Source organism: Mustelus asterias, chromosome 5 (assembly GCF_964213995.1).
Source record: "Mustelus asterias chromosome 5, sMusAst1.hap1.1, whole genome shotgun sequence".
Lineage (NCBI taxonomy): Eukaryota > Metazoa > Chordata > Chondrichthyes > Carcharhiniformes > Triakidae > Mustelus > Mustelus asterias.
Genome location: NC_135805.1, coordinates 36,025,204 through 36,038,019, shown reverse-complemented (window position 1 = coordinate 36,038,019; position 12,816 = coordinate 36,025,204). Strand labels below are relative to the sequence as shown.

At 44.0% G+C, this 12,816-nt stretch overlaps 1 protein-coding gene across 4 annotated transcripts in view; it reads right to left on the bottom strand.

Annotated features, from left to right (window-relative positions):
• Nucleotides 1-11,942, bottom strand: part of hace1 (HECT domain and ankyrin repeat containing E3 ubiquitin protein ligase 1) — a 71,793-nt gene extending 59,851 nt beyond the window's left edge. Inside the window, exons 1-3 of one of the 4 annotated variants that reach the window (XM_078212423.1) lie at nucleotides 11,599-11,942; nucleotides 4,012-4,066; nucleotides 2,186-2,275 (exon numbers count right to left, since the gene is read on the bottom strand). In XM_078212423.1, the coding sequence (XP_078068549.1) occupies nucleotides 2,186-2,275; nucleotides 4,012-4,066; nucleotides 11,599-11,677 (224 nt within the window). In that variant the 5' untranslated portion in view covers nucleotides 11,678-11,942. Of the gene's footprint in view, nucleotides 1-2,185; nucleotides 2,276-4,011; nucleotides 4,067-7,783; nucleotides 7,815-11,598 lie in introns of those variants that run through there. The other 3 variants (XM_078212420.1, XM_078212421.1, XM_078212422.1) reach the window with 3 other exon arrangements.
• Between the last annotated feature and the right edge of the window lie 874 nt (nucleotides 11,943-12,816).

Sequence of the window (12,816 nt, the reverse complement as noted above, 5' to 3'; positions counted from 1 at the left end):
TAGGCCAGTTAGTCTTACACTAGTGGTGGACAAATTAGAAGATTCAATCCTGAGAGATAACATTAACTGTCATGTAGAAAGGCATGGATTAGTCAGGGACGGTCAGCACGGATTTGTTAAAGGAAGGTCTTGCCTCACAAATTTGATTGAATTCTTTGAGGAAGTGACAAGAAAGGGTTGATGAAGGTGCACGGTAGCACAGTGGTTAGCACTGCTGCTTCACAGCTCCAAGGTCCCGGGTTCGATTCCCGGCTCGGGTCACTGTCTGTGTGGAGTTTGCACATTCTCCTCGTGTCTGCGTGGGTTTCCTCCGGGTGCTCCGGTTTCCTCCCACAGTCCAAAGATGTACGGGTTAGGTTGATTGGCCAGGTTAAAAAAAAAATTGCCCCTTAGAGTCCTGGGATGCGAAGGTTAGAGGGATTAGCGGGTAAAATATGTGGAGGTGGGGCCTGCATGGGATTGTGGTCGATGCAGACTCGATGGGCCGAATGGCCTCCTTCTGCACTGTAGGGTTTCTATGATTCTAAGGTAGTGCAGTGGATGTTGTGTACACAGATTTTAGCAAGGCATTTGACAAGGTCCCATGTGGCAGACTGGTCAAAAAAGCAAAAGCCCATGGATACAGGATAATATGGCAAACTGGATAAATAGTTGGCTTAGCAACAGAAAACAAAGGGTACTGGTCGATGGATGCCCTTGCGAATGGAAAGTTGTTTCAAGTGGTGTTCCACAGGTCTCAGTGTTGGGACCCTTACTGTTTGTGTTATATATTAATGATTTGGGCCTGAATGTGGGAGGCACAATGGAGAAATTTACAGACAACACAAAGAGACAAAGATTGACAGAGTAGTGGATAGTGTAGTGAATAGCTATAATCTCCAAAATGATATAGATGGGTTGGTGGAGTGGTGTCAAAGTGGCAGATGGATTTTAACAGAGAAGTTATGCATTTAGGGAGGTCAAACAGTTATAGGGAGTACACAATAAATGGGAATGTACTAAGGGGGTAGATGAAGTGAGAGATCTTGGTATACAAGTACACAGGTCCATAAAGGCAGCAGTTCAAGTACACAAGGTTGTAAAGAAGGCATATGGATTGCATTGGCAGACGTTTAGAATATAAAAGTAAAGGTATAGAGTTGGAATTGTATAAAACACTAGTGGGGCCTCAACTGGAGTATTGTGTGCAGTTCTGGTCACCACATTACAGGAAGAATGTAACTGCTCTGAAGAGAGTGCAGAGGAGGTTTACAAGAATGTCGCCAGGGCTAAAAGAAAGTGTTGCCATGATAGGTTGTGGTTATTTCCCTTGGAACAAAGAAGGCTGAGGGGTGACTTGATTGAGGTGTACAAAATCATGAGAGAAAGAGAGAGTAGATGGGAAAAAATTGATTCCCTTGGCAGAAAATTCCAGAACCAGGGAACATAGATTCAAAGTAAGTGGCAGAAGGTGTAGAGGGAACATGAGGAAGAAAGTAGTGGGTGTCTGGAATTTGCTGTCCAAGCTGGTGGTGGATGCAGAGATCCTAAACTCTTTTAAAAAGTACCTGGATCTGCACCTTAAGTGCTGTAAACTACAGAGCTATGGGCCGTGTGCAGGAAGGTGGGATTAGAAAGGGCACATGGATGCCCTGGCACTGGCATGGACAAGGTGGGCCAAATGGCCTCTTCTGCACTATAACTTTTCTATGGTTCTACACAAAGAATGACTACTTGAGCAAGGTAACACAGGTTGCAAGGACTGCACCTCAGCATAGTAGTCAAGGGAGAAAAGGGGAAAATACTGGACGAAAAGTCACCAAGATTGTTTTTATTTCTGGACCCTAAAAAAATGAAAGAAAAGTCATTCACGCAACACTCGACAGCTACATCCTCTCTGTCTTTGTTTATGAAATTTATGATCGTCCAAGTCCACAGAAACAACCAGAGATTTTGCCAGAAAACTTGCATTAACAGGATGTTAAGGACGCCAATCCTGGCTATTTTTCTTTATCCAGGAAACCCAACCGAGAATGGCAAATGTTCTCAAGAAACCAAGAGCTCTATTGCCCACAATTGATAATGAGAATAAGATCTAATAAAAATGTAAGATGGTTCTAACAGTTACAGCATATAGTTATATCACACGAATAACACTTTTACACCTCTATTACATAACACTTTCAGTAAACTTTTGGAATCTTACTTTGCCGCAATATGCAGTAAGCTTCTCTTGACACGACCAAAAGCATAATTGACGTCAAACTTGGAATTTGTCAGCAACTCTGAAACAGACCTTGAAAAGGAATATATTACATATTATCGGTCATGAAATGACTTGCAAACCAGGAGCAGATAGACCATAAGACATAGGAGCAGAATTAGGCCACTTGGCCCATCAAGTCTGCTCCGCCATTCAATCATGGCTGATATTTTTTTCATCCCCATTCTCCTGCCCTTTCCCCGTAACCCCGGATCCACTTATTAATCAAGAACCTATCTATCTCTGTCTTAAAGACACTCAATGACCTGGCCTCCACAGCCTTCTGCGGCAAAGAGTTCCACAGATTCACTACTCTCTGGCTGAAGAAATTCCTCCTCATCTCTGTTTTAAAGGATTGTATCTTTAGCCTGAGGTGTGCCCTGATGCATGGCTGATCTGATTTTAACCTCAACTTCACATTTCTGTCGACCCCCAATAATTTTTCACCTCGTTTATCAAGAATCAACCTACCTCTGCCTTAACGATATTAAAGGACCCTGTCTCAACCACCTTTTGAGGAAGGACATTCCAAAGTTTTTATATTTCTAACTTTCTTTCGTACTCTAATTAGTCATTCTTTGCTTTTTTTTAATATTCTGTCCAATCCTCTGACCTGCTAGCCACCTTTGTGCAGTTATATGCTTTTTCTCTAAGTTTTATACCAATTTTAGTTTCTTTAGTTCACCATAGATGGTGGGTCCTCCCTTTGGATTTTTCCTTTCTCACTGGAATCTATCTATCTATTCTGCATATTCTGAAATAGCCCCTTAAACGTCTGCCACTGCATTTCTATTGACCTATTCCTTAATCTAAATTGCCAGTCAAGGTTACATTTCACTTTTAGTTACAATCAAGACTCGCATTCCCTCTTCATTTATTTTGAAAATCTCTTCAGCTTTGACAATTAATAGAACTAAGGGAACTTAAATTACTGCTGGAGAAAACGCTGGAAAATCTCAGCAAGTCTGGCAGCATCTGTAAGGAGAGAAAAGAGCTGACGTTTCGAGTCCAGATGATTCTTTGTCAAAGATTGTGCTTTGACAAAGGGTCACCTGGACTCGAAACGCCAGCTCTTTTCTCTCCTTGCAGATGTTGCCAGACCTGCTGAGATTTTCCAACGTTTTCTCTTTTGATTTCAGATTCCAACATCCACAGTAATTTGCTTTTATTAAATTACTGCAGTATGCACCACTCACAAGATGCACTACAGAAACTTTGGTGAATTGCTTCGAAAACACCTCCCAAACCCATGGGAACAAGGGCAAGATTTTCACCATCCTGACTTGGAAACAGCTTCTTCATCGTCACTGGGTGAAAATCCTGGAAATCTCTCTTTAGCACCTCACAAACTGCAGGAGTTCAAGGTTGTTCATCACTGTTCTCTATAGGGCAATTAGGGATGGGTAACAAAGATGGCTTGTCCACAATGCCTACAACCCATGAACAAATTGGGGGCAAAAGTGCCTCACTTGAATGCTTGACATTCAAATAAAGAAAACTACAGAAAATGGCGACAGACAGCTTTCTAATCTTCCAATGTCAATACACCACAATAACAGCTGCATTCACTATAAATCCAAATCTAAAAGGGAATGAATCTCCCATGTAGGATGAAAAGTGAATTACTGTTTCTAGATGAATATGTCCTTCTGAGCTTTCTCCTGCCTTTCATGGCCTTATGAGTTCCTACCATTAGATTATTGCATGATCATATTCATTTATCTTTTCAGCATTTATTTAGGGAAAGTGAAACTACAAACAAAGCTTACCTATGCTGATCAGCCATTACCATTGGCATTAATGTATAAACTGCAGTTTCATTATCTGTAAGGGGAGAGAAAAAAATGTGATTTGTTAGTCTGGCTATGATGATGTAGTGAATATCTTGAAGCAGCAGCATGCTAAATGCTCATTTTCACTTTCTCAAAATTATTAGAATTAATTAAGACAAACAGGAGAAAACCATTGATTAGGAACATGTGAAAAGCTCCCAATTATTTGGAAAACTTAATCAAAGGTACACAATATTCCTTGTTTTCCAATATCTTTCCATCAGCACCTCCGCAGAATTCAAAAGAAGAAAGACAATCTGCTAGAAATATGCAATAGGCTCGGTCAATTTTATTAAAGAGAAAAGGCAAGTTTGTAGTGCTTTGGATATTCAGGCGTTATCAGATTCACACCCAAAATATCACATCCTGACTTTTCTCTTTATAATGCGAACTGACCTGCAATTTAATTCCAACATTGTTTCAGAATTCCACAATTTCCATTTTCTCTTTAATCAAAGATCTGTGTAATATTACAAATAACCATTTTCTGTCGCAGTTTGTGGGATTACTGCATTGATGCTAAGCAGTGGGATTCCTTTGGTTTCGTCTACTCCATGAAACCTGAATGATTTTCAACTATGATGTGGAGATGCTGGCATTGGACTGGGGCAAACGCAATAAGAGTTTTAACAACACCAGGTTAAAGTCCAACAGGTTTATTTGATAGCAAATGCCATTAGCTTTCGGAGCGCTGCTCCTTCATCAGATGGAGTGGATATCTGCTCTCAAACAGGGCACAGAGACACAAAATCAAGTTACTGAAGACTGATTAGTATCACCTCCAACATTAAATTCCACTTGCTACCTGTCTGCCCATTCTGCTAGCCTATCTACCTTCAGCTCCATTTGATATCAATGAAGATATGAAGAAAAGGTATATTTTTCTGGGGTAAATATAGGTTCAGAACCTTGCATGATGATGGTAACAACACACAGGTAAAAATGTGGATCATCTGAACAGTAATTCTAATTCAACATGATTATGCAAATCACATCCGGCTAAAGAAGAAAATACACTGCAGTCTGTTTTTTCTAACACAACTCTTTAATCTGTCCAAAATAAGCAAATAGTGTGGAATCTGAAAAAACAGAGAATGGTGGAAAAACTCAGCAAGTCCGGCAGCATCTGTAGTGAGAGCAAACAGGAGTTAACGTCTCGAGTTTGACTCTTCATCAGAGTTAAAAGAGATGGAAACATGCTGGATATTATAATGTAGTAGAGAAAGACAGCAACAAAGATGTAGCAAACTAATGAACAAGAGACAGATGGCCTGGTGCGGTGGTTGCATTGTGACAAAAATGTAAACGGGATATTTAAAATAAAGATTTAAAATGAAGCAAAAAAATCAGTCTAAAGTTGTTGAACTCAGTATTGAGTCCTGAGGGCTGTGATATGCCTAATCCAAAGACAAGATGCTGCTCCTCCAGCTTGCATTGGGCTTCACTGGAACATTGCAGCAGGCCAAGGACAGCCACGTGGGCACGAGAGCAAGGTGCTGAATCAAAATGGCAAGCAACAGAAAGAAAGGTTCAGGTCATGTTTGCGGGCTGAACAATGGTGCAAAGCAGTCATCCAGTCTGCATTAAGTCTCACCACTGTAGAGTCCTATTGGGAACAGCAAATACAATAGACCAATTGAAGGAGGTGCAAGTGAAACACTGCTTAACCTGAAAGCAGTGTTTGGGGCCTTCAATGGCGAGGAGGGAGGAGGTAAAGGAGCAGGTGTTGCACCTTCCACAATTGCAAGGGAAGGTGCCATGGTAAAGGGATGAGCTGTTGGGCATGATGGAGGAGTGGACCTTGGTATCACCGAGGGAGAGGTGAGAGGAATATCTGTTGCATGGTGGCATCATGCTGGACCCATGAGGAAAAAGCAGTTGTAACTGGATCAAATCCTAACCTGAATAACCGGCATTTACCTGGGGTCACCCAGAAACCAACCCAGCCAGAAAGCATATGCCCCTGATTTTGTCAGCCAAATTTAGGCTATGTCTCATTGTGATATTTTTATTCATTCATGGAATGTGGATGTTGCTGGCTAGGCCAGCACTTATTGTCCATTCATAATGATTTCAACCAGCCAATGACTACTGCCTGTTAGTCGGGAACAACCAGTTTCAATTGTCTCAATACACAGTTGCTAACCAGTCTAGCAACTATTTTTTTCCCCCTGGGGAGTTGGAAAAAATGGCAAAAGATGATCATAGAACCATAGAAAATTACAGCTCAGAAACAGGCCTTTTGGCCCTTCTTGTCTGTGCCGACCATTTTATGCCTAGTCCCACTGACCTGCGCTTGGACCATATCCCTCCACACCCCTCTCATCCATGAACTCGTTCAAGTTTTTCTTAAATGTTAAAAGTGACCCCGCATTTACCACTTTATCCGGCAGCTCATTCCACACTCCCACCACTCTCTGCGTGAAGAAGCCCCCCCTAATATTCCCTTTAAACTTTTCTCCTTTCACCCTTAACCCATGCCCTCTGGTTTTTTTCTCCCCTAGCCTCAGCGGAAAAAGCCTGCTTGCATTCACTCTATCTATACCCATCAAAATCTTATACACCTCTATCAAATCTCCCCTCAATCTTCTACGCTCCAGGGAATAAAGTCCCAACCTATTCAATCTCTCTCTGTAACTCAGCTTCTCAAGTCCCGGCAACTTCCTTGTGAACTTTCTCTGCACTCTTTCAATCTTATTTACATCCTTCCTGTAACTAGGTGACCAAAACTGTACACAATACTCCAAATTCGGCCTCACCAATGCCTTATATAACCTTACCATAACGCTCCAACTTTTATACTCGATACTCCGATTTATAAAGGCCAATGTACCAAAGGCACTCTTTACGACCCTATCCACTTGTGACGTCACTTTTAGGGAATTCTGTACCTGTGTTCCCAGATCCCTCTGTTCAACTGCACTCTTCAGAGTCCTACCATTTACCCTGTACGTTCTACTTTGGTTTGTCCTTCCAAAGTGCAATATCTCACACTTGTCTGCGTTAAATTCCATTTGCCATTTTTCAGCCCATTTTTCTAGTTGGTCCAAATCCCTCTGCAAGCTTTGAAAACCTTCCTCACTGTCCACTACACCTCCAATCTTTGTATCATCAGCAAACTTGCTGATCCAATTTACCACATTATCATCCAGATCATTGATATAGATGACAAACAACAATGGACCCAACACCGATCCCTGTGGCACACCACTAGTCACAGGCCTCCACTCGGAGAAGCAATCCTCCACAACCACTCTCTGGCTTCTTCCATTGAGCCAGTGTCTTATCCAATTTACTACCTCCCCATGTATACCTAGCGACTGAACCTTCCTAACTAACCTCCCATGAGGGACCTTGTCAAAGGCCTTGCTGAAATCCAGGTAGACAACATCCACCGCCTTCCCTTCATCCACTTTCCTGGTAACCTCCTCGAAAAACTCTAATAGATTGGTCAAAGATGACCTACCACGCACAAAGCCATCCTTTGAATGCAGAGGCTGGTGGGGTGGAAAGTCAGAATAAGAAGGTTCTGGAGGGGAGAAGGGGCGAGGGGAGAAGCGAGTGCCCCTTCAACCACAGGGTGGGATGGACAAACAGCTTGGTAAGGAAAAAGGCAGACATGTCAGAACAGCCATTTTTGAAAGTGGGATCGACGGAACAGATGCAGTGGAGGCAGGGAAACTGAGAGAATGGGATGGAGAATCCTTACATGAAGTAGGGCAAAAGGTGCTGTAGTTGAGGTAGCTGTGGAGGTTGATGGACCGGAAATGAAAATTGGTAGTCTATTGCTGTAAATGGAGAGAGAGAGAGAGAGGAAATTAGAGGGGTGGAAATTAGAAGCAAAATCGATAAAAATATTTCCAGGGCCAGACAAGAGCATGAAGTGGAACCAATACAGTCACCAATGTAACTAAAAACGAGTTGCCGAAGCAGGCCTGAGTAGGACTGGAACAAGGACTGCTCCACAAACCCCACAAAAAGACAGGCATTACTGGGGCCCAAGCGGATACCCATGGTCACAACTTTTATTTGCAATAAGTGAGAAAAGGTAAAGGAGAAATTCTGCCTCTTCTTCCTACATTTGCTACATCTTGGTTGCAATCTCTCCCAACTACAGTAATAAAAACCTTGATTTGAAGTATCAATTTTTCAAAACGGAATGACAAAACATTTTCAAGTGGTTAACTAAATGACAGACGCAGTTCCTTCTTGAATTTAAATTCATATTTGACAACAAGGGCAAATTGTGCATTTAACTCAGCCAGGCAGTGTGGAACATGCTATATCAGAGGCTGTCTTTTCTTTTAGAAGAGATGCAGTAGTATATTTCTGCTAATGAAACAAGGCTAGTCTCTCAGTTTATTATAAGACAGCAGTTATTGCAAACTAGCTCGCTCAATGGAGATCGGTACACTTCAGAATAGGCCAGTGACTATCCAAATGCAGCTGCTCAAATGATTAAGCATTAATGTTCTAACTGCTTCAAGGCCTACAGATAGCAGGCTTCTGGTGCAAGAAATTTTACGAACCACTTCCAATTTACATGGGCCATGGATATAGTGCATTAAATTTCCAAAATATTTTGGATTCCTTTGTTAATTGAGCAGTGCTATAAGACAAATAAATGGATTCATACGGCATCTTTAACATAGTAAAATAGCAAAGTCACTTCACAAGGTAACTATCAAATAAACTTTAGCACTGAGCTGTATAAGAGTTATTAGAGCAGTCGGGGTTGGGGGGGGGTGGGGGGTTTGGAGGAGAGATAGCTCAGCTGGCTTGATGGCGGACACATGGATCAGACTAATAGCAACATTTGAGGTTCGAACTCCATTCTGTCTGTGGTAGACACGGGGCCTGCCTCTTCACCCTACCCGTGGCAAAAATCAAAGAATATAGCCATGGTTTGGCAAATAATCTCCAATGACCCACCTTCAGGCAGAGAACTCAAGAAGGTATAAAGAAAAATCTCTACCTCTCTTTCAGTTCTCGGGCTCCTCCTTCTGTAACTGGACCCTAGACTTCCTAACACACAGACCGCCTCCACGATCATCAACACCAATGCTCCACAAGGCTGTGTCCTCAACCCCTTACTATACTCTTATACACCTCCGACTGTATGGCCAAATTCCCCTCCAACTCAATTTTCAAGTTTGCTGATGACACCACCATTGTGGATCAGATCTCAAACAATGACGAGATACAGTACAGGAAAGTGATAGAGAATCTGGTGAACTGGCGCAGTGACAATAATCTCTCCCTCAATGCCAACAAAAGGAGATAGTCATCGACATCAGGAAGCGTAGTGGAGGACATGCCCCTGTCCACATCAATGGGGACGAAGTAAGAAATGGTTAGGGGCTTTAAGTTTTTAGGTGTCCAGATCACCAACAACCTGTCCTGGTCCCTCCATGCGGACACTATAGTTAAGAAAGCCCACCAGCTCTTCTACTTTCTCAGGAGACAAAGGAAATTTGGCATGCCCGTTACAACTCTCACCAACTTCTACAAATGCACCATAAAAAGCATTATTTCTGACTTTATCACAACTTGGTATGGCTCCTGCTGTGTCCAAGACTGCAATAAACTACAAAGGGTCGTGAACAAAGCGCAGTCCATCATTCAAACCAGCCTCCTATCCATTGACACTGTCTACACTTCCCGCTGCCTCAGAAAAGCATAATCCACACATCCTGGACATACTCTCTTCCACCTTCTTCTTTCACGAAAAAGATACAAAAGTCTGAGGGCACGTACCAGCCGACTCAAAACCAGCTTCTTCCCTGCTGCCATCAGACTTCTGAATGGACCTACCTCGCATTAAGTTGATCTTTCTCTACACCCTAGCTATGACTGTAACACTACATTCTGCACTCTCTCCTTTCTTCCCTAAGTACAGTATGTTTTGTCTGTTTAACATACAAGAAACAATATTTTTCACTATATACTAATACATGTGACAATAATAAATTAAATCAAATCAAAGATATCCAGAACTTAGGCCATCAACAGCAGAAAGTACAGTAACCAATGAAATAGTTAAAATTAGGATTATTAAGAACCCAGAATTAAGTGCCAATTTCTCAAAGGGTTGCAGGGTTAGAAGAGATTAGAGATAGTAAACAGCCAATAATCCAATTTTCTTCCTGGTTCACATCTTCAAGTTAAGTTAAAGTTTATTTATGAGTCACAAGTAAGGCTTACATCAACATTGCAATGAAGTCACTGTGAAATTCCCCTCGTCGCCACACTCCAGCGCCTGTTCTTGACAATTTCTCTCTTCAGGTCCTATCCCCTCTCCTTTATTCTGCCATTACCCATCTCCTCAAGAGAGTGTGCCCCCGTGCATTAGATTCCCTGAACAGCAGAAACAATCTCCTTGCATCAACCCTATTAAGCCCGTTCAAAATTTTGTATGTTTCAATGAAATCACTTCCTATGCTTCTTGGCGGCACAGTGGCAAAGCAGTTCAACTCCTGGCATGGGTCACTGTCTGTGTGGAATCTGCACGTTCTCCCCATGTTTGCATGGGTTTCCTCCCACAGCCTGAACGACGTGCTGGTTAGGTACATCGGCCATGCTAAATTCCCCCTCAGCGTACCTGAAAAGCGCTGGAGTGTGACGACTAGGGGATTTTCATAATAACTTCATTGCAGTGTTAATGTAAGCCTACTAGCGACACTAATAAATAAAATTTAATTGCCAGTCAACATAAGCCCAATTTACTCAACCTCTCATCACTGGACAGCCCCCTCACTCCAGGCACAAATTTAGTGAACTTTCGCTGTGCCGCCTCCAATGCAAGCACACCCTTCTTTAAAGATGGGATTTAGAAAGGTATTAAAGCTAAGACATCAATTAGGTGGACACTGTGAAACTGTCTATAGTTCCAACTGTGCTAATGAAATCAATAAAAGCACTGCGGGTGCTGGGGATCCCAAATAAAAGCATAGTAGATCTGGCAGCATTTGCGGACAAAGAGGCAGAATCCATCGACTGTTGTCTACACTTCCCACTGCCTCGGCAAAGCAGCCAACATAATCAAGGACTTCAGGCACCCCGGACATTCTCTCTTCCACCTTCTGTCAGGAAAATGACACAAAAGTCTGGTTTCATGTACCAAGCGACTCAAGAACAGCTTCTTCCCTGCTGCCATCAGACTTTTGAATGGACCTACCTCGCATTAAGTTGATCTTTCTCTCCACCCCAGCTATGACTGTAACACTACATTCTGCACTCATTTCCTTCTCTACGAAAGGTATACTTTGTCTGTATAGCAGCAAGAAACAATACTTTTCACTGTATACTAATACATGTGTCAATAATAAAACAAATTTCCTTCTCCCCTATGTATTCTATGAACGGTATGTATTGTCTGCATACCGCGCAAGAAACAATAACTTTTCACCCTATCCCAATGCATGTGACAATAATAAATCAAATCAATTCAATGTTTGCAGTCCAACATGACTCTTCCTCGGAATTGGGATCAATTCGATCGCTCCACCTCCTGGCCTGACTCACCCTCGGGTAGCTCCACGGTCCGTGCCCGCCTCAGGGAGCGGGTGAGCCGGTTCAGCTGCTCCATCGCCCGTTCCATCATCAGCCGCAGCGGATCGGGCGAGAGGAAAGCGCACAGGCCCGGCGCCAGGCCCAGGCCCTGCCCCTCCACCACCACCAACCTCCGCCCTCAGCCTCAGCGCTGCTGCTGCGGCCGCTGCTCCAGCTCCGCGCGCCGCCTCCGCCTGCCGCGCGCCCACATCGCGCGAGCCCGGCCCCTGCTACCAACCGCTTCCAACAACAACAACAACCCCCTCCCCCCCCACAACAAATCATTAAACCGTTACCCAGACTCCCCTCCCCACACCCACTTCCGGCCACAGCCGCCCATCCCATTGGTGGACGTCCGCGCAGCATTCTGGGAACTGTAGTCCTGGACCTGTGGTCAGGTCCCAGTGGGTTACCTGTCCCAATGGGCTACCTGTCCAGTGGGTTACCTGTCCCAGTGGGCTACCTGTCCCAGTGGGTTACCTGTCCAGTGGGTTACCTATCCCAGTGGGCTACCTTTCCCAGTGGGTTACCTGTCCAGTGGGTTACCTGTCCCAGTGGGCTACCTGTCCCAGTGGGTTACCTGTCCAGTGGTTACCTGTCCCAGTGGGTTACCTGTCCAGTGGGTTACCTGTCCCAGTGGGTTACCTGTCCCAGTGGGCTACCTGTCCCAGTGGGTTACCTGTCCAGTGGTTACCTGTCCCAGTGGGTTACCTGTCCAGTGGGTTACCTGTCCCAGTGGGCTACCTGTCCCAGTGGGTTACCTGTCCAGTGGGTTACCTGTCCCAGTGGGTTACCTGTCCAGTGGGTTACCTGTCCCAGTGGGTTACCTGTCCCAGTGGGCTACCTGTCCCAGTGGGTTACCTGTCCAGTGGTTACCTGTCCCAGTGGGTTCCATGTCCCAGTGGGTTACCTGTCCCAGTGGGCTACCTGTCCCAGTGGGCTACCTGTCCCACTGACTCCTCTCACTCAACATCCATTGCCTTATAAGTGGGAGGTGATTCATTTTGGTGGGACAAATTTGAATGCGGATTACAGGGTCAACGGCAGGGTTCTGAGGAATGTGGAGGAACAGAGAGACCTTGGGGTTCACATCCACAGATCTCTGAAGGTTGCCACTCAAGTGGGTAGAGCCGTGATGAAGGCCTATAGTGTGTTCGCGTTTATTAACAGGGGGTTTGAGTTTAAGAGCCG